We start from the raw sequence: 20,668 nt of genomic DNA on the forward strand, positions 1-20,668 counted from the left end.
GATTAGGTGTCAGGTGATCATTACATTAATTCAACTTTAAAGTTTTGCTTTCTGTACACACAAACATGGGGAGGAAAACCTTGGAAAATTAGTTTCATTGTTTTACATATTAGCCTAACAAAAACAATACAAATCAACAGATTGTGTTTTTTTTAATTAATGATTCGTTGATCAACAAACATGTTGTGTCAGTTCGAATTTGGTGTATCAAATTAGGGCCGCTTGACAGCAAATTCCCGGGCTGCTTTTTGTTGCCAGTCCGCCCCTGTAGTGGGGGCAGTGGGGTGCATTGGGGCACAGTCAGTGGGGTGTAACAGGATATAGTCAGTGGCACTGACTTGTCTATGAATAGCAATGTGGAGGGTGACTGAGTTTTGTCCTAATTGGAAATTGAAAGATGTGCTTCTGAAAGATAAGCTTTTGTCACAGACAGCACAGCGGCTTGACTCTCTTGCTTTCCGTGCAGCCAGTCAGGATCATCTAGGAAGCGGACACAAGCAGACAGAGAAAAATGCGTGAATGCATCCAAAAATAATTCTCCACCCTTGTTGTGTGTTATCACTTGGAGATGTTCGCTCCTGTCCAGGGGGAAGGGAACCCTATGTCTGATGTGGTAAAAAGATCTCAAAACAGTGGTTGCCAGCAACATTTGCAATGAATGGACTTCAGATGTTGAGAACATAGGAGAATGATAGTAAAGCAGGAAGTAATCACATTTGCATGGCATAGATTGAGATCTGTGCATAACCTCTAGTTGCTGGAGCCTAGCAGTGGAAATGAGATCACATCTTTAGGGGTGCAACAGCTGTCATACCAGCTCTGTAACCAGGCGCCACCGCATATGATGGAGAGATTTCTAATGGGGGGGTTGACTCGGCTTGAGTGCTCTGAGCCTTTCTTCCTGGCCTGGATGAGATTAACTGATAGCAGTGAAATCTGAGAGCAGCAGCAGTGGTGATCGGCGTCCTGGAAATGTGGTCCAGTGACTTGACTCGGGACACAGAGGTTGAGCCCCCAGGCATCCGTCACTGGGGTCATTGCCAGAAAGGGACGTTTAACCCCGCCCTCATCTGCGGAGAGGAGGTCTGGAAACGGCACGGGTTGAAACCCTCCCTGAGACGTGACCTACTTAGTTACCAGTGAAAAGTTTGGCCACACCTGATTATGATAATGGGAAACATGTATTCACAAACATTTTTGTCATGAGAACTGCCTGTGTATGCATTTCTTTCCAAAAAAATTAAATATTTAAAAAAATATTTTTTGGTTACTTTGAGGAATCTAATATATACGTTTTGTATTGTTTAACACTTCTTGGTCACTGCATAAATCCATTTTTGTTATTTCATAGTTTTGATGTGTTTACTACAATTCTAAAATGTGGAAATAGTAGGTGTGTCTAAACTTTTGACTAGTACTGTAGGTTAGTGTCTGCAGTTTACCTCAAAAACAGCAAATTTTCTGATTTCTCTGAATGGTCACACACTAATTTTGCCAAGTACAAATGAATACTGCTGCCCAACTTTAATACCATTGTAGGGCTGTCACTGGAAAAAAAGTGCTCTTGCAAACTTGGGTGTCTGGGCAGCTGATTGTGGAACCAGATGGCATTGTGTTCTGCCAGTGAATCTGCATCTGTCTTTATGAATGTTTCACCAACAGAAAACATGTCAATCTGGTGTCAAAGATACTGAAACTGGTGACAGATAATGACTATTTTGATCTTGGAAGATGACAAAATTTCAAGCAAGCGGTAAGAACCTGCTTTGTGTGCAGTCGGTGAAAGGAGTGTGTGAAAGAAAGCTTCACACAGAACCTGAATAGAACTGGTCTGATTTGCTGCAGTAAGACACTGATGACGCAGCAAGACATTTTAAAGTTAAGTGTCTGTCTGCCCTTGACAAATTGGCAGCTTTTAAGGAGGATGGTCTCAAACTGCGATCAGAGCAGTGGATCTCTAGCATTATCTTAGAGCTCATTAGACAGCGAGACAGTTATCTGGCTGAATTTAAGGGGCCAAAGCCCTAATCAGATTAGGAGTAATATACAGACTTTATAAGCCAGGCTAAATATTGGAGGGATAAGGATTAGCCTCAACACTCTAGTTCATGCTGTGAATGATAATTTGAATCAGCCAAAAAAATCTGTTTAAAGTCGTGAAAGGTCTTGCTGTAACATTGGTCTGAATATTCATAAGGTCTTCTGTTCTGATAAGTGAAAGGTTTCCGAATGTTTTAACATGTCTTTCTAAATATTCCTTTTTGTCACTAATGTACCACTGTGCACTGGTCACTGGATTTTGCATATTGAAGCATTTTATTTATAGTTCAGTTATAATTTATAATCATTATTAAGTTGTGCATTGTAATGACATAGAAAGTATCAAAATTACCATGCTCAGCGTATGCTGGGGTTAGACTCGGGTTCAGGTGCAAATCTGTCCCTATCCAGAATTTTAAAGGATGTGGGTGGGTACTTCATCTCTGAAATTCATAACCAGATCTGTTAATTATTAATAGCAAATTAAAGGTATGAACATGACTTGAGCAGTTACTCACAAAAAGATTAGTAAAACTGAGGCCAGCAACAACAGACTATTTTTAGGTATCATAATTGCAAGCAGATTTGACATCAGTATACAAAAAATACATTGTTGGTGTTATTGATTCAGTGTCATCTTGCTCGCCCCTGCCTGACATGGTATCGTGGGTTATGAAAAAATCCCTGGACCAAAAAAAAAAAAAATCAATCAATCAATGCAAGTAATGGAAAATAACATAATTTGGTTGATGCTTAATTAGCGTGCATCAGTGCTGATGAATGAGCGTTAGTCAGATTGTTCCCTGTAGAGCACGGAGCTGAGCAGCTGAAACGTGTATCGGAACAGAACAGTTTGTTCAATACCAAGTGCTCCATAGCACTCGAGCTGGCAAATAGAACACCTTCATAACTTACACAGATATTTAAAATATATACTGTAAAGAAAGTAAGGTCTTTATCTGGACTAAAGAAACCATTTTGCTTAAGAATAGCTCTTGGACCTTTTAAGGATTGACCTTTCAGATGACCCTGTTTGTAGCTGTCATATGTACTCTTCCTGTCATTTCTGCTGTGGGTTACTGAGACAATGGTGCAATGTCTGTGAGCCTTTAGCGTTAACTCTTTCTCTGGAGGCCAACATAGTAAAGAAGTGATTTTATTTGTACGTTCATGTGCTGTCCTCATTAACTGTTGGTTCCACGTATATTTTTGTCTGTGTGTGTAAGTACAGATTTAACTGACACAAATGAAATATTTCATATATTTGGGATGGAACCGTGGCAAAAAAATGACTTTTCTCCCCTTTTTTAAATATCTGTTTCAGTTTTCATTTCGCGGTTTGAGATCCTTCGGGACTGTGAGGATCACGACCCCGGCAACGGCACTCCTGTCACAGACGCGGAGGAGAGAGTGTGTGAGGCGTGCGGAGGAGGAGAGGGACCCCGAGGAGAGGGGGAGGAGGAAGGGGGGCAGAGGGAGGAGTGTGGGGGTGACACCCAGGCCCGCCAGGATGAAGACGGGGATCTGGACGTGGTTCGGAGACCCAGGGGCTCTGTGGTGCTGGAGCGAGACGCTGCAGACAGGGACGCCATCCATCCCATCATCCTCAGCAAGGGAGAGGAGGCGCCCGCCAACGAGGAGCTGCAAGAGGAGTGTGCCGGGGACGTCATAATGATTGGTGAGAGCCCCTCGCCCGTTCAAGGGAAGAGGCTGCTCTCTCTAAAAGGGCCGATTTGACCGATGTGCCTTTTTCCACGGAGGAGATGTTAGCCTCGCCCCCAACCTTAACACTCACCCAAACCCATCACAGCCTAATCCCAACCATTAAGCTTAACTCTAGCTCCAGCCTTTTTAACTGTAAGACTAACTCCAATGAGAAAATTGTCTCTCAACCTGACCCACCCCCAAACAATAACATCAAAAGAAACACAAATCAGCAACTGGCTAGAGCAGTTGATATTATCATGATCCCTTAGTTCATTGTGCTTAGACTCACTACTAGTCCTAAGGAGTATGACTTTGGTGGTTAGCCTGTTGCTCTGCTGGTGAACAGCCAGCCATCAGACAGAGCTGGTGAATTAGTAGTAAAAAAAGAACAGGATGTTTACAATTTTGAGCCCGCTCCAAATGGAGAACATATAATGGAACCTGTCAAGTCCAGTAATAAAATCTGGAGCCTGTCCTAGGCAACAAGTGGTCCTGTCCATTAAGGGAAATTTTGGGAGAGAGGGGAGTGTCACTTAACCTAGTTGCAGTCCCAACCCTGGCTGTATTTGTTGCAACTGGCTGTAAGGAGGTCACAACTGCGGAGAGGATTGAAAGGCCCCATGTTTTGGCCAAGCCTACAGAACTTGCCTGGTCCGTTTCCGTTCATTTAAGCTGATCATTGCTGTGCTTCGAAGCAGAGCAGTGGCAAATTATTTGAGGTAACACTCTCTATGCCCTTACAGTCAAGATCATTTATGACGTGTTTCTTGTTCCTCTTAGCATGTTTAATACAAAGTTCCACTAAGGGAAGTTGACGCATTCCTTTGTAAAGCCTGCCCAAAAGTGTCTCTTTTATTTCCAACGTATGACAGCCCACCTCTGATCACTGTGTTCAGTTTGGGCAACCCTGCAAAAATCTACTGCCCCGATTTAGCAAAGACGTCCTAGGACCCCTAGAGACGTTCTCACAGCACCTCAGTGCCCCGCTTTAACTGCTGATAGGGAGCCATGCATGCTAATAAAGTGAGAGTGAGGCAAACATGGGCAAAAAGTCTCCTTCCATCACCTCCCTTGGTATAATCAGTAATGTGGAACAGCATGGAAACCGTCTGACTGAGTGTGTAACTGATGGAGCATATCTCACAGAATTGCATTGTTACCCTGGACCACTAAATCTGGGCAACCAGTTTTACAAATCGACTGACTTACAAATGCAAAGCTGCCATATTGCAGCTGCTAGATATTCATTTGTATTCCGTGCATACAATTATTGTATGTGCGTTTGGTTTTAAGTCATTAGGGGAAAAAACAAACAGGGATGCAGCATTGATTGAATTTCAGTTGGAAAGGAACTGAGCAGTTATTTGGTTTATATATTTGTGTAGAACAAAACTACCTCAGGGAAACTGTGCAGAGCACATTTTCGTCCAGCATTTTGCATAGACTGTTTTTTAAAAAAAAGAGGCGGATTGTTTTGATAGTTTCATGGCTGGCTGTGAAATATAGCTCACATTTTGGAAGGGGAAGCAGATACATGAAAATGGTAGCAATATTTCAGAGGAAGATGGCAAATTAGTTAAACAAGTGAACATCATTTTGTCAGTCAGATGAAGTTAAAGTTATTAAAACACACAAATCTTTTTTTTTGTCCAAAAGTTGGATGATTTGGAACGCTAGATAGTTTGCAGTATTTTTCTTTGTGTTTGCCTGTGTTTCCACTGGGTGTAACTTACATCCTTTCCATTGTTTTGACCAGAGCATACAATGGCAACGCCATTAGAAGATGCTGGTAAACAGGTATGTGTGCTTGTCCTTTTTTTTATTTCTTCTTTCTGTTTGCTTTTTTGGGTCCTCAATTTCTGCCACATACTTGGATCATTTTAAATGTCTTTTTTTTATCCAGGTGTGGCGTGGAGCTTTGCTGTTGGCCGATTTCATTCTGTCTCAGCCAACGCTGTTCCACGGAGCTACCATGCTCGAACTTGGAGCCGGAACTGGGATTACCAGCATCGTTGCAGCAACGTTGGCCAAAGTGGTGTACTGCACAGGTAGAAAATGAATGCATAGTCTATACCACATGCCCTGTGTGTATGCAGAATGAAATCTTCAAAGCAGTCTAATTGGAAAAGAATACAGACAACACAGGCAGCACATGGATTGGCACTAGAGGATTTGCTCCATACTGCTACTAAAGTTAACACCTAGCTGCTTTTCCCTCTTGTTAATTCACATTTCGTGAGCACAGTTTTCATCACTGAGGAAGTGATGATACTCTCCGTCCTCAGTGCATTTATGTCCCTTGGAGATGAGTCCCACACAGGACCTGTGCAGATTTACCGATCGCGTTGTTATGTGGATGGGCTGGAAGAAGTATGAGGAAAGTCCATCCAGATCACTAGGAGATCAATGAATCTGTGCAGATGAAACAGATTAGGCTGATTTCCTTGGCCAGTTTCTGCTGCGTAAAATCTGGGTATTTTCAAGCAATGCAGATGAGACTGGAAGGATACCTGTGAATATTTTTCCACTCTATTATTATACCTGTGATAGAATGTGCTGTAAGTGCTAGACAGCAGCGCTCAAATGCCTTACTGGAAGCGTCTGTGGTGCACAGCAGGAAGTAGCAGGAGAGTGCCGTACGTGGGTAGCATTTTCATGGAGGGGTCGCGAGGTTTCCGTCGCCATCAGTGGCCCAGAACCTCCTTCATCAGGATTTTGATTGCAATACATCATCGAGAATCTCCCAGGTCACCATGTTCTATTTATAGAGTTATCAGAGTGAGATCATTTCCAGTGGTCACGAATCAGACAGGGCTTTGTTTCATATACACAGACAAGCGCGCACGCACATACCCACACACACACACACACACACACACACACACTCTCTGGTTCAATATTCAATTTGCAGTTGATACCTCAGGACCACTCAGCCTGGATTAAATTGTAATGAACTAATACCCCAACTGGAAAACCTGAACGCTTTTCAGTCCTTCCCTATAAACAGAATGGAAGCAAAGTAACAGTATATGTGAGACAGAAATGCATTGAAGGGAACTCGGGTCATTCTCTGGGGGAAACCCACCAGTTCACTGTACAGCTATCATTTAATCCGCACGTATCCCTTTCCTGCCACTTGAGGATCCGTTACATTAAATTTACATTACATATACACGACATTTACATATCCATTTGTACAGCTGGTGTTTAGAAGCAGTTACCTGTTTGGTAGCACTGTGATGGTCCAGTTTTCTGGTCTGGCAAGTCGCGGTCTGATCATCAGTATGGACTTAAGTTACAAAGTCAGAGGTGGAACAGACTTTTTCAGGAATAACGCAGGCAGTAGGACTCAGCTTGTTTTCAAAACGAGCGCCTCAACCACTGAGCCACACTGTTGCACACACACAGCTATTAGCCAGTCACTTAAGATGTCCTGCAGGGCTCCTGACCTGCTTGGTCAGGTAATTACTCCAAGCACAGACTGAGCCATGCGGTCAAGATGCTCTAGGTTTGACGCTGGGCTCTGCTGTTAGCCGACAATGACTGGAAGTACACAGTAGCAGAACTTAACAGACTTTGTTTTGGCCAGGGTTCCTTAAGCAACTCGCCGCATGCCGGTAGGTTGCTCAGTTGATGTCAGTGAGAGATGCACTCATGGAAGAGTAGCCATTGGCTGCTGGCGAGCCTATCAGAGGATTACACTTGCTATACATCAGCACTCATGCATAAGTATAGAAGGTGTTGAGGTGAGGTGAGCTCAATTTATAATTGTCTACTCCAAAGACCTGTCATACCACACTACCTAGTCAATGTTAACAAACCATAATGGAGCTAAATGGAATGGTGTTCCATTCTTTGTGTTGATATTTCCAACATTAGTTAGTTAAATTACAGATAGTAATATCTCTGAAGCTCTACGTACCACCTGAGCCCCAGAGAAAGTGTCTTGTCAGATGTATCAGGCCGACACCAAGTGAGTGGTCATTACAAGCCCGATTTATCTAGGTTCAGTATGTCTAACCAGACGCATTTCCTGGCTTTTATCCTGTTGTGGCACCGTGCTAGGCGGTGACAGGAGAAGAGAGTGAGGTCACAGTGGCCCCGTGGTGCGAGGGCGTTGGGTGACGGTGACACAGCTGAAAGGGACATCTCTGAAAATTGCAGTGAGAAATGAGGGTCGAAAGGGGAATGCAAAATTCGGGGGACGCCCTGGAGAGAGGGCAGCTGATTCCTAAAAGGTTATTGCGTGGGACAGGGTGGGAATGTGCACCCGCCCACACCTGTCACCCGTACCACATTCACAGCTGGGCTCTGGTAATCTCACCTTGGGCAGGCACTTTGACAAATCTGGTCCTCTATGAGTGCTTAAGATCTATGGGTGGATCTGTCGAGGAAATGTTGAGGCTGCTGAGGCATTCCAGCATTCCACTGTCAGATTGTTTAGTTCAGCTGTGCTGTTCAGGTCACTGCATAAGTTTACCATGGTAACGTCGACAGGGAGATTTAAAAAATCACATGCATCATGCTGGTTTCCATTAACGCTGAAGGAGATCAGTTTGGTTTGACCAGGCTGTTAATTGAACACGTCACATTGTCAATCATTGTTTGTGTGAAGGGTTTTCATGTGAACATAATGGAAAAAGATAAATGTAACGGGGCTCATTTCAACACCGCTGAATATACAGATGAGAGATACAAACTGGTATTTATCTCAGTTGATTCAGAGTAATCCAGCTGTTCATTGGGGTCTGGAACAGGTAGCCACATAGCTATTTAAGCTTCACTGAGACTTATAAGTATGTTGTATGACCTTAAAAAACCTTTTTTCGGGGGGGGGGGGGGGGGGGGGGGGGATACATACCTTCAATAGTGCATTTACTCCACCAGGAATTTCTAACAGAGAAATTGTGAAGTTGTCAAATGAAAGTCAATGGTCATATAAACAGAAGTAATTGCAACGAGCCTTAGTGGGTAATGTGCGTTTCATCTGCATTGACTGCTCCTTTTCATGGTCGTTTGGTTTGCAGCAGCCGTTGGAAGTCATTTAATTCTGTTTTTAAAAACTTTATTGATAAGAGAGAGCATTACATTCAGACAGAACATAGCAGCCAAATGCACGGTAAAGAAAGAGCAGCAAAAAAAGTCAGAAGAGTGGATGGTGTGGGAGAAAGACATGGGGGCCTGGGGAATTCATTTTAGACCTCTACCACCTGGCTACACAGGTCATGGATTTTGGAGATATTGCAGGTTTTCAGAGCTGTATTCTTTTTGGAATGTCTAGCCATCTAAACACACACATCTAAATATTTCACATGCATCTGAATATTGTTTATTAATATTGTAGAAAGTTACAATGTTGGGTTGACAGGATCTAGTAATACGTATTTGATGTTTTCCTGGAAATGAGCGATCAGGTCCAGATAGTGGTGCAGGCTTTAAAGCTAATCAGAAGCCCGCACATGGGAGCAGGTTCCCTCCAGGCTCGATGCTGGACTGGATTAATGGCTCAGACTTGTCAGTCAGCAGGCCTTGACGACAGCGTGGATTACCATTGTCAGGAAGCTCTTCCCACACAATGACATGTCATTCGCCAAGCTGGCTCAAGTTGTAAGGTGCATGTGTTGTGTGAATGCCTTGAAGTTTAATGGGCCTGATGGGAAAATATTAGAAAAAGCACTCTGCATTTCAGATGAAGCCATCTGAAGCAGTTTGTGGCTCTGCAATTTGCATGCCTTCCTGTTGACTGACAGCGTATGTGGCTGGCAGACCTTAGCCTCTGAGCTTGTGCAGCTCTGGTGATCTTTCAGGTTTTTATTCCATCCCAATGTCTAATTACATAATCAGAGCAATTAATACGCTACATTAAAGCAAGTGATGAAGGCAAATCTGAACAGTGAAACAAAGCATCTCTCACACACGGCCACCTGCATTTGTTTTGTTAAATAATTGCTCCAATTAAATGATTCAGATCCAATTCACCTTCAATCGAACAGAAAACGGGAATATGGACAGAATTCCAGAAATCCTTATTCTAGACTAAAATCTATGGAATGTTGTATCAGTCTAGGCAGGGGGTGCCCATATACATTAAGATACATTAAAAATCAGCAGAAACTAATAACATGACAAAATGAACATTCACATGTTCACATGTTCATTGTTTTGTTATAAAAAAAAAACAACACTTTGATTATTTAATTCAAATTGATGCAAGCAAACATTCGTTCTATTGTGTTTCTTGCCTTGAGACCTCATTTTGGGTTAATTGTAACATCAACCTTTAGACAAACCTGGTATCCTGTTGTGATTGCATGTTAGCCAATCATGGCATTTTGAAAGTCTGACTAACTACATGGCTCTGTCAAGGTTGCCATGCCATGGAAACAGGCAAATGAGCCAGTTAGACTCACGTATTGTTTCCTTGACCTTTTTTGGGTAATTGAATAATATTGTCCTGTTACTGGGAATGTGCGAGCGCTTGTTTGCACCTGCAGATTAACAGGAAGGTTTGTGTCTTAGACTTTAACCTAAACTTTTGTTCTCTGCTATAAAGCATTTTTTTCAAAGTCTGGGTCTGGACCCACAGGTGGGTCATGGGAGATTTAATTTGGGTGCCCAAACAAATTGTACATCTACAATGTAGGTCTCTCTCAAGGGTGAAATTTCATTTCTGTTTGCACAACACCTTGTAGCCACATCGGGCAATTATTGCAAAACTTGTTCTGATGATACTGATGATAATTATACTGCACTTATTGAGAAACTTGTTCTGATAATAGCGCTCTGATGATAATAATAATCAGCCTACTGCACTGGGAAAACAAATTTGTTCTGAAACTTCAATACTTATTGAAAAAATGGTTTGATAATACCGATAACAATGAAATGAGAAATTAAAATTTAAACACTGGAAATATGATTGCATGTTCAGTGCCATTTTGTTCACGTCTGTTGTTGTTTGGGTCTCTATGGTTTGTCATTTAAAAAATGTGGGTCACCTGAAAAAAACGTTTGAAAACCGCTGCCATAAAAAGTTTTTTCAATTTTGGTTTTTGTATTTCAGATGTGGGGCAAGATCTTCTGAACATGTGTCAGCGGAATGTTACTTTAAACAGACACCTGTTGAAGCCTGCAGGTAAAGACCACTTTGGGTCTCTTTTCAGTCTAAACACAGTGCGTTTCATCCTTAATTTTAACGCAACAGTTTTGATCATTACTTTACACTACATGTCTCAATGAGCTTGTCAGTTGGTGAAATCAGGAAATTTTGTGAACATAACGCTTGCTGTTATAACGCTTGAACATAACGCTTGCTGTTGCAGTGATTATGACACGTAAAACGAAACATTGGAAAATATTCTGTCCCAATCTTTTCTCTTTTTGCTACAGACTGAATTGAGGCCTTGATGTGGAATTAAATTAGTGCTGTAGAGAAGAATGACTGAAGTTCTCAGGCGCGTTCTTGAATTGCATGTTTTATCACAAACTCTCCCTGAAGCCATAGCCACGGCTGACTGACTGATCTGCATGAGGGAGGACAGCGATAAGCTGTTCATTTTCCTCTTCCAGGAGAATCTGGTCTGTGTTTGATCCCAGAGTCGTAGGTGTAAGGCTCCCCTGCACCACTCCCACATTCCATTTGAACCAAGCTTTAATGTGCCCCACTACCTCTTGTGAAGCGTTGCGTCAGGTTTTGATACCTGTCCATCATACAGTACTTTTGCGGTGAATCTGTATCTGCAGTTTGTGAGAGAGCACCCTGTATGCCTTGAGAGACTTCAGCTCTGTGCTGAAAGCCACTTGGCTTTCAAGATTACCAGCACTTAACTGTACAGTGAACATTTTGCATGTTTATCTAATTGGAGCAAGAAATTAATTGTCAGTTTTTTTTTTGGGAAAACATACCGTCTCAGCTCCTTGCAAGGCGGATTTATGTATTTATACTCAACTGCCAGCATTGCACCCTTTCGGGTTACATCGGTTGTGAGTGGAAAGGAACTCCCAGGTGGGCATACCTAGTGTTACTAGGGTGGGAGTGGTTACACCCTTAAGATGAAAGCAGCTAGAACCTCCAAAATGGGAAAGGCTAGCTTTGTCATAAAGGCACTGACCATTTGCTCCAGGGTGGTATCACAGACATTCTATATAATGATCAGATGTTGGGCTCTGTGTGCTTCACGTTGAAAGTTCTGTCTGCCCATATTGACGGTCTAAGTGTTTTAATTTGCTAGCTCATTATGAATATTCATGACAAAAAATGTTGTTTGTACACAGCTCAATATCCGTAGCTAGCATGGCAATGCAGACTGCTTCGGATCTTGCTTTTACCACCTAGAACCTTCAGAGGAGGACACCGCACAGGATGGAAGAATATCTGTGGTAGTGCACTCTTGACATAACGTTGTAGCAATTTAAAATGGACAAATGGCAAACAGACAGGGCCCAGTTCTGGGAGAACTGCATGTCTGCATTGACTTTCTCTGTGCTGTTCCCCATTTCTGTCCCAGACTGCAGTAGTAAACACTTTACATTATATTCTAATCGAGGTTAGGTGAACTAAGTAAATTTGCGCAGCTCTCTGAACACATTTTCTAAATGGGATGTAATTAATTACAGCAATTAAAGCCATCTGTCTTAATGTATCAGTGTCAAAACAAGCTGTTTTTGAAAACAATATTTGCATTTTGTCATTACATAATGTCATGTCTTTACAAGTAGAAGTACTGCTGTGATTAGGAACGTGCTGTGATCTTTATATCCAGCGAGTATGTTTGACTCAGTTGCCATCCCAACAAACTCATGTTTGTCATCCTGGCATGGCATGCTTTCCACTGAGTGGGTTCTGCAAGAGTACCACGGATGATCTTGTCAGAAAAAAATGTTGATTTCGTTTGCTACAGCCCACTGCCTGAGCTTTGATGGAGTTCATCTAGGTCACGCTGGCTTGTAAGCAAACTCTCCGAGAACATTGAATGTCAGGGGACACATTTAAATTCCAGACGTTCGTGCTTATTTATTGCAGGTGATTTTACAGATTGGTAAAAACCCACACAGAACAAGAGTGTTGTTGCACTTCACCTACCACTCGCCAGAACTAACTATGAACAGATCGGTGAAAGCACAGCCAGTCAGATAGTAGTGTCATGTTTCTTTTGAAAGACCTAGAACAGAATGCGCAGATATAACTTACATCAGTTGGACAGAATTTTTCCGGAGGGCGTCAACACAACAGTAGATCGCAGTAGGAGTCTCTGTTAAATTGGAATTGCCCATATAAATCATGTGAACATTGCTATTAAATGAAGACAGGTAGGGTCATTTTTGCTTTTAAAATTGATACAAAGTTGTTGCTCGTCCACTTTTTATATGGTTTCACCAGTTTTATGCGCTGAATCGCAGTGGGTGAACTCAGGTCCGGCGCTATGGGGATGCTTAGGGCTTCATTGCACCCCCGGACAGACCTCAGTGCACTCCCAGTTGTCTGCTTATATCCCGATGTCTGCATAGTATTTATGACCTTTTTTGCACCCCCGGGTATATTGCAGTTGCACCCCTCTGTATTTCCTCCTGCCGCCCTCCCTGGGTGAGCTCTGTTGTTTACGCATCATTACAATGTTTAAAATCAAAATTGCAAAGCAGCAAGTGCGTTTCAATATCCATGATGTTGTCTCCAGCTCCCTCTAGTGGGGCATCTGGGGAATAAGGCACCTGTGGGAGAGAAAACGGCAACACATGAATCGCCCATTAACTTCAATTTCGGTTTCAATCTTTTCATTAATGGGACGATTTTAAGGCTAATTGTTACGACTTTAGACCATAACTAACAACTGTAATATAAATGGATTCATTTTAGAGAGCATATTGGGAATCAGTAATCGATTTGTAGAAGACATTTTTAGAATTTGCCATACATTCAGGATCTAGCAAAGGCATAAAAGGCATACTGCATCACGTTGTCAGTTGGTCCAACGACAGTTCCTCCAGCTTTATGGAGAGGCAGAGAAGTGGGTTATGAACGTAAGCCCAGACATTAATGACATAGGATGTGCACCTGGCCATTTCTCTTCAAGCTCCTTACCCTGACGTTTTCTCCGCGGTTTGGCGCGCCAGTTTATTTGTTGCTTACGGTTTTGATTTTTCATCATTTGACAGGCCCTTTCTTGTCTTCGCAGGCGGGGAAGTTAAAGTGCGTGAGCTTGACTGGCTGGGAGACGAGTTCTGCACAGGTGGGGGAACCGTTCATTTGCAAGCCCTGTTAGTCGGTGGTGATTATGACTAATTGTAATTATTCTAATCGTGGCTTCAAAAATACATTCTGAATGAGCTCTCCAAAGGGGGCCCTGCTGCCTGGTTCTGCTTTTCTTTTCACTGCTCTTACACGTGACATTGTGTACGCATTTGCATATTTGCACTTATTTTAACATGTATGTATTTTGGCCAAACATGTTGTACATTTTATATCCATACAGCCGGATATTTAGTGAAGCAGTGTAGGCCCAGTCTTACTGACGGGCACAACAGGAATGGTCCTGGATACAGGCTGAGTTTCCCAAGCAATACAGTACACTATTACCCACCATTGCCAATTTTCAAATGTCAGTATAAACTCTCGGTGGTTTTAAAGTGTCCTTGGTTCACTCTATTTTTGTTCACTCTGTTGTGGAAGTAACAAAAAATGCAACACCTGTTTTAAGGTCCTCGTGCAAAGAATGAAAGGTACACTGAGCCTCCAAAGAGCTGTATTTCTGTGGTGCTCCTTGCCTGTTATTTTCAAATGAAAATGAAGGGTGCTGGATCATCTCTGGTGCAGAAGGCTCTCCCTTTGGTCTGTCAGTTTCTACTCACAAAACATTGGCGAGCAGTGTCTCCCCACCCCAGGCAGTGAGCAGTCTGACTCAGTGTTTTTTTTTTTTTTTTTTTGACCTCAGTATTGTCCCTCAAGCATGTTTAAGTGGCTGTCCTTTAGCACTTAATACTTTTTTTATTTGAGAATTAATTATAACTGTCTCATAGGATTTCAGCTGAAACAGACAGTGATTCTTTCCACATTGCTGCTCTCTGCCTCCAGCCCCCGTCAAGCATAGTAAACTAGTAGAATTCTGATTACTGCAGAGTTGGTCACGAAACGACAAAATAAATTCAAATGACCAGATTTTATCCCTGACTGAAATAAATAAGTAAAAGCTCATTGGCATGATTCCTACTGTAGTGCAGGTGAGACACAGCACAAAATTACTCATGAAACTAAGGAGGAATTGCACTCTGAGGGCAAAGTCACAGTGATACGCTGTTGAAATTGAATCCGATTTCCTGCTCAACGTTGTAAGACCCGGTTACGTTCTCTCTGTAGATTCAGAGGCAGAGTTCAGCTGGATGGAGGAGGAGGTGGCTGACCTGCACGACAACGCCACATTGCTAATCGCCGCAGACGGTAGGAGAACCCTGTGGAGACTGTATGAACTTACCCTAAGTTACAAGCCCACCCCATTGTTCTGTAATTGTGTGACAGCTGCCAAGACAACAAAATTTATTTTCCCTCTTAATTTGCATAATTAATGGAAAATTTTGGCAGAATTGAAGTGCAAAGAAGAATACAGGAGAGAATTTTAATATTCATCAGAATGAGGGGCCGAGGGGCTGATTCAGACCAATTCAGCCTTGAGATTCAGCAGAGAATTGCCTGCATCTGTTACAACTAAGCATATTCAGCCATGGGCTGCATAAGCTCCTATGGGGGAGATGCATGTTTTGGGTCGAGTTTGCCCAGAATAAAGGTGTGTTGCCCAAAATGAGGGTGTGTAACATTATTCTCTAAAATAGTCATATTCTGACACTTTAATCTGTTCTCTCTCTGCACCCCTCTGCATGGGAAAAGTTGAATAAGTCATGTGCTGCTGTGGCCATCATGTGTAACAACTGCATTTCTAACTGCATATCTATATAGGCAAAAATAGTGAAAATAAACATTAAAAATTGAATCCTAAATTTTAGATTCAATTCACTCCATTTGATTCAACATATTCTTTCATCTGAAACCTAAAGGCAGAGACAAGACACATTCATCAGTGAATGTTTGACTCATCTATGTTGTCCCCGTACTGTCGCTATACTTACTGTATGCACTTTTGTAAGTCGCTTTGGATGTGTTCGATGGTTGTATGTGCACGCACATGTACGTAAATACCTGCAAATGTCTGCTGTCATATGGTGTTCAGTAAGAATAAATCATAGATACTGTATGTTTCTGAGGTTAGTGAATTGATGGTAAAAACTCAGGTTTTCTCTGAAAAGAAACTAACGAACTTGCAGACACAAATGGAAATAATGTCATGTGTAACACGTTGCACCATAGCACTGTCATTTGAAAGGTGAGATAGGCTTGACACTTCAGATGTCTATTTGACAACAGCATCGCCTATTATTTAAACAGCAGCCAGTTCCAGAGAGGGAACAGTATTGTCAAATAGCTGGCATAGTTGGAAAAGTCAGAAAATGTCTCTGACCACTTTAGCAGTTAGCTACCAGGGTGGCTAGAGGTCAAGATAGAAAAATATTACAATCTCCTCCCTCTGGCAATGGCAAAAATAGCAGAGACAATTGCGAGACACAGCTCTCACAGAGGCGCTAACAAGTGCCAAGCCCCATTTAGACAGCGTGGTGTTGATAGACAGTGTTTCCAACGGCTGGATAAAGCAGAGATTTATGATGGCTGTAATCCAAAGACCTGGAATCCGCAATGCAATTTCGGCTATACTTTAAAAAAACAAAAAACAAAAAACAGTGTTCTTAGTCCTGGCCATGTAGTTCCAGCACGTGTTGGGGTACGTTGTGACTTATTTCCAAAAGCTTGAGTCCTCAAAAGCAGTTGTAATACTTTGTGTATTAGTAAATTGTCTAGTGGCTGTTACTTATGTATTAGCTATCTTGTTATGCTGTGCGGTGTTACACCATGTCCTGTCCCATGCCATGCTACACCATGTCCTGCAATCATTTTACCGTTTCTTTTTTTATTCCTTTTTAAATCTTCACAGTGTCATCCTGTGACTGCTGGGAAGAGAAGATTTACTGTTCCCTGAATACAGGCAGCTCATTTTATCCGAAAATGCAGTAACTAGCTAACAAGCAAATACGAACTGTATTCATTTTGTTATTAGACATTACATTCTAACACTGTTGTGTTACACAAGGGCAAACAACATGCCAGTTCAGTTGCAGTAACAATCGCTGCAGTTGAAACGGTAGCGAACTAGTATGGCTACGTTGAATGTAGGCCCATTCATACTGCCCATCATAACAGGAACATTGCATAAATAAAGCACACAGTACCATGAGAGAGCTGACACAATTATCCTAGCAGGCTAACTAGCAAGCGGTCTGAGCAGCTAATTAATTCAGACCACGATGTCTCCCTCGGTGTTTCAGCCAGTTCCCATGGGGGATGCAGACAGATGTCATCATAAAATTTTATATCAACAGTTTCAGCAGAAAAACTTTGCAAATGTAAAGAATTGAGTAGAATGTTCAGATATTGTAAGTCTTATGGCTGGCTTGCTTTTGCTGTATTTGTATGATAAACAATGTGAGAAAAAACAACATCTTTGATCTAAGCACCCTGTGGTGTTTTTTCCTTTTAATATAACAATATGGTTGACATTTTTACCTTATTCCAATTTATGCTGAAGAATAGAAAAGGCTTATCTTGCTTCCAGAGGAGTTTTATTTTCTCAGAACTGTCTTCTCAGATTTCATCATTGAAGTGAGTGTCCTAAACTGCGTTCTGCAAGGACCAGTAAGGAAAAATGTCAACCGCCACACTCCAGACAGGGAGCTGTGGTTTTCTAGGGTATTGTACATTTATTCACAGCATACAGCTTTGTGTCATCCATTTTAAAAGACACACGGGTGTGCAGATTAAGTCCGAATCCCAAAAACAAAAAATGCAGGCATGCAAATGAGGCATGCAAAAAGCTCTCATCGCCCTAAAGCCTGAGTCGGCCCCTAAACTCACAAACCCGGGGCACGTATGTAGGTGTCTGTATTCTGCAGAAATTGACAAAGGATATGGTTCTCTAACGATAGTATGGGATAAAAACATCACTGTATTTTCCATAATAAAATGTCCCGTTTATTTTGAGTGTTTGGGTGATTTTACAGTTACCGCGTTCATATTGTGAATGAGTTAGATTCAATTAGATTAAATTCTGTTAAATTAGTGTTAATTTTGAAACCACTCAACCTTGAGAAGGGGTCAAAACAAAATGTCTGAGGTTGAGTGAAAGCTCAGCAATCTCTTTGTGTTGTTTTGTCATTGAACAGTGTGTTATGATGATGACCTCACTGACGCCATGTTCCGGACGCTGTACAGGATTACCAGCAACCTCCGTCACACAAGCGTGGCCTACTTATCCATTGAAAAAAGGTATGGCGTAAAAAAATAAAGGGCAGGAACATACAGATTGTGTGACCAATCAGGAAAAAGGGACAGGGTTCTGGAAACTCTGGGGTTGGGGACTTACCTGTGTGATATCACAGTACAGCAAAAGCGAAACTTCATCCACCTGCTTTTATGGAATTACAGTACTGACACATTAAGTGGTTTATGATTTGGGTTTGCCTCTCTGACCTCTGAAGTGCTTAACCAAACAACTGCTTGGAGTATTGGCCTTTATTGGTCATTCATTATTCTTCATGGCAGGTGGTACAGTTTCTGGTACAGTTTTGAATACCTGAAAGGCCAGTGGAAAGCCATCATAGCAGGTTGTGAAAATTAACCCCCCCCCTACCAAAAAAAAAAAAAACATGTCCTGATCAGATCTGCTTTTTTTCGCCGATTCCCAGGTTGAATTTCACTCTCCGACACATGGACGTGTCATGCGAGGCGTACGACCATTTTCGCCGCTGCCTAGACGACCTGCAAGACATCACCGACGGCAAGACGACGTTCACCGTGGAGCCAGTCATCCCGCGGTTCCCCCAGTTCTTCCACTACGAGCGGATAGAGCAGCTGGTGAGCAGCTCACATGCGCATGCACATGCACATGCACATGCACATGCACGTCATGGGAACATTGTGAAAGAAGACACAATCACATATGAACAAAATGGTTGCACAAATTAATACCCCTAAGGTGCACCTCTTTTCATTTGATTTAGTGCATCAAGATTTATTGTACTTAGAAACTTAGAATCAACATAGATAATTATGCCAGTAGAGTGCTGAATCACAGCAAACAGCCTGCTTTGTGAATAGTCTGAATAGAGTCTTGAATAGAATCTTCAATGACTGCGCTTTACTTTGACACCTGTATTTGGTGCTGACTAAATTGCAGCCAAATCAGCAGGTGTAATTTGACAGCACATACAAATCATGGTTTTGATTTGAATAACAGCCCCCAAGCTGCAGGTCATGTGATGCATCATGTGATTTTTTTTTTTTTTTTTTGGTTGACAGGAGCTGTGGAAGGTAACAGCAACACCCCTTTAAAGCAGCGGCGTCGTCAGGTCTCAAACCAGCTCCCACACACTGAGGGACTCCAGGACGAAAATCTCTCTCACATTAGCGGGTATTAACCCTTCACACCTACTGTAGAAAGACCGATGGGGAAAATTGTGTGTGCTTTTTCGAAGCAGTTATGGTTGACTGAGTATATTATAAAGTGTGATTAGCAGATTAAGGGAAGTTTTCCTCTTTGGAATTTGTGTTGAAAATTGAAAATGCACAATACGGGAAACATACAGTTTTTAACATGCACTTTTAACTTCTTTTGTTGGCTAAAAATGTGAATTTGCCTATTTGAATGGCTTTAATTTGACATGTGATTATCTGTTAATAATTTGTAGTAAATGATGCCAAAGTTTGGTTTGTTAGTTGGGGCAGGTAACCTGATTGTGAAGATTGACATGATTAAGTGTTGCCGTGTATGCCATACAATAATAAATACCTTTGCTAATATTATTGTCATAACAGGAGTCATTTTAAAAGTCACAGTATCTTCAAAGGATATTTTACATTACATCTTACATTCTACCACAAACTAGAGAGAATCACAGTTCTTTTGGACTACAGTCGACAGTAATTCTACATCAGTCTGTGTCATGTATATACAAATCTATCCGAATTTTACATTCATATGTTAGTTCATGAACAGTTTGTGTCCCATGGTTATAAATCAAGTGGAGGGCCATTATTATTGTTGGGGGGATATATTTTGGGGTTGTATTAATTATCATGACCTTAAAATCATTGCTCAAAGTTAAGGACAAAGCATATTATGGGTAGATTGAACATTTATTTAAAAGTAACTGATAAACTACACACATTTCTGTATGATCATCACTTTACCTACAATCTGAGGTGTATAAAAGGGTGTGTGCTGTGAGCAGGATTCATACTGTATAATAGAAAATTGTGTTTTGTTTTTTTCCCCCAAAATGCCACAGAAAGTATATTGGGAAATTAAACCTTGACAATGTTAATGGGGCTTATTGGTAATTCCAGCAAAGAGGATAGTTTATACTAAAACCATGTCTTGACATGAGATACGTTGACACATACAAACTTTTTAAAGCAGAGCAAGTCTGGAAAGGACCTGGAGAAATCGTTCAAGGAACCAGCCCAAGTAAAACTGCTGTTTTACCCATCCTCAGCAGTAGATGGCAGTATGTGACCTCTGGTAGGTGGCTCTGGTGAATGATTCCCATCACAGTATTTTTGCTAGTGTGAGATTAGAGCAGAAGGTAAGGTCTTGTGTAAGTGGCTTTGCAAAATTACTATTCTTAATATAAAATTATATGCTGTTAATTTTTCATATTTCATACAACAGACTCCCTGGGTGCCTTCAAGAGAAAGCTGAAAACTCATCTTTTCAAGCTGTATCTCTAGTCTACCTTTCTCTCAGTCTATCTTCTCTATACCTATTTT

At 41.7% G+C, this 20,668-nt stretch overlaps 1 protein-coding gene across 2 annotated transcripts in view; it reads left to right on the forward strand.

Annotated features, from left to right (window-relative positions):
- The window catches only part of mettl22 (methyltransferase like 22), a 30,012-nt gene extending 10,543 nt beyond the window's left edge, over positions 1-19,469 (forward strand). For both annotated transcript variants that reach the window (XM_036553534.1, XM_036553535.1), the window contains exons 3-11: positions 3,365-3,718; positions 5,504-5,544; positions 5,651-5,795; positions 10,811-10,882; positions 13,920-13,973; positions 15,098-15,178; positions 18,064-18,166; positions 18,586-18,754; positions 19,199-19,469. In XM_036553534.1, coding sequence (XP_036409427.1) covers positions 3,365-3,718; positions 5,504-5,544; positions 5,651-5,795; positions 10,811-10,882; positions 13,920-13,973; positions 15,098-15,178; positions 18,064-18,166; positions 18,586-18,754; positions 19,199-19,231 — 1,052 coding nt within the window. In that variant the 3' untranslated portion in view covers positions 19,232-19,469. The remainder of the gene's footprint in view (positions 1-3,364; positions 3,719-5,503; positions 5,545-5,650; positions 5,796-10,810; positions 10,883-13,919; positions 13,974-15,097; positions 15,179-18,063; positions 18,167-18,585; positions 18,755-19,198) is intronic.
- Positions 19,470-20,668: the final 1,199 nt, after the last annotated feature.

This window comes from Megalops cyprinoides, chromosome 19, assembly GCF_013368585.1.
Source record: "Megalops cyprinoides isolate fMegCyp1 chromosome 19, fMegCyp1.pri, whole genome shotgun sequence".
NCBI classification, from domain to species: domain Eukaryota; kingdom Metazoa; phylum Chordata; class Actinopteri; order Elopiformes; family Megalopidae; genus Megalops; species Megalops cyprinoides.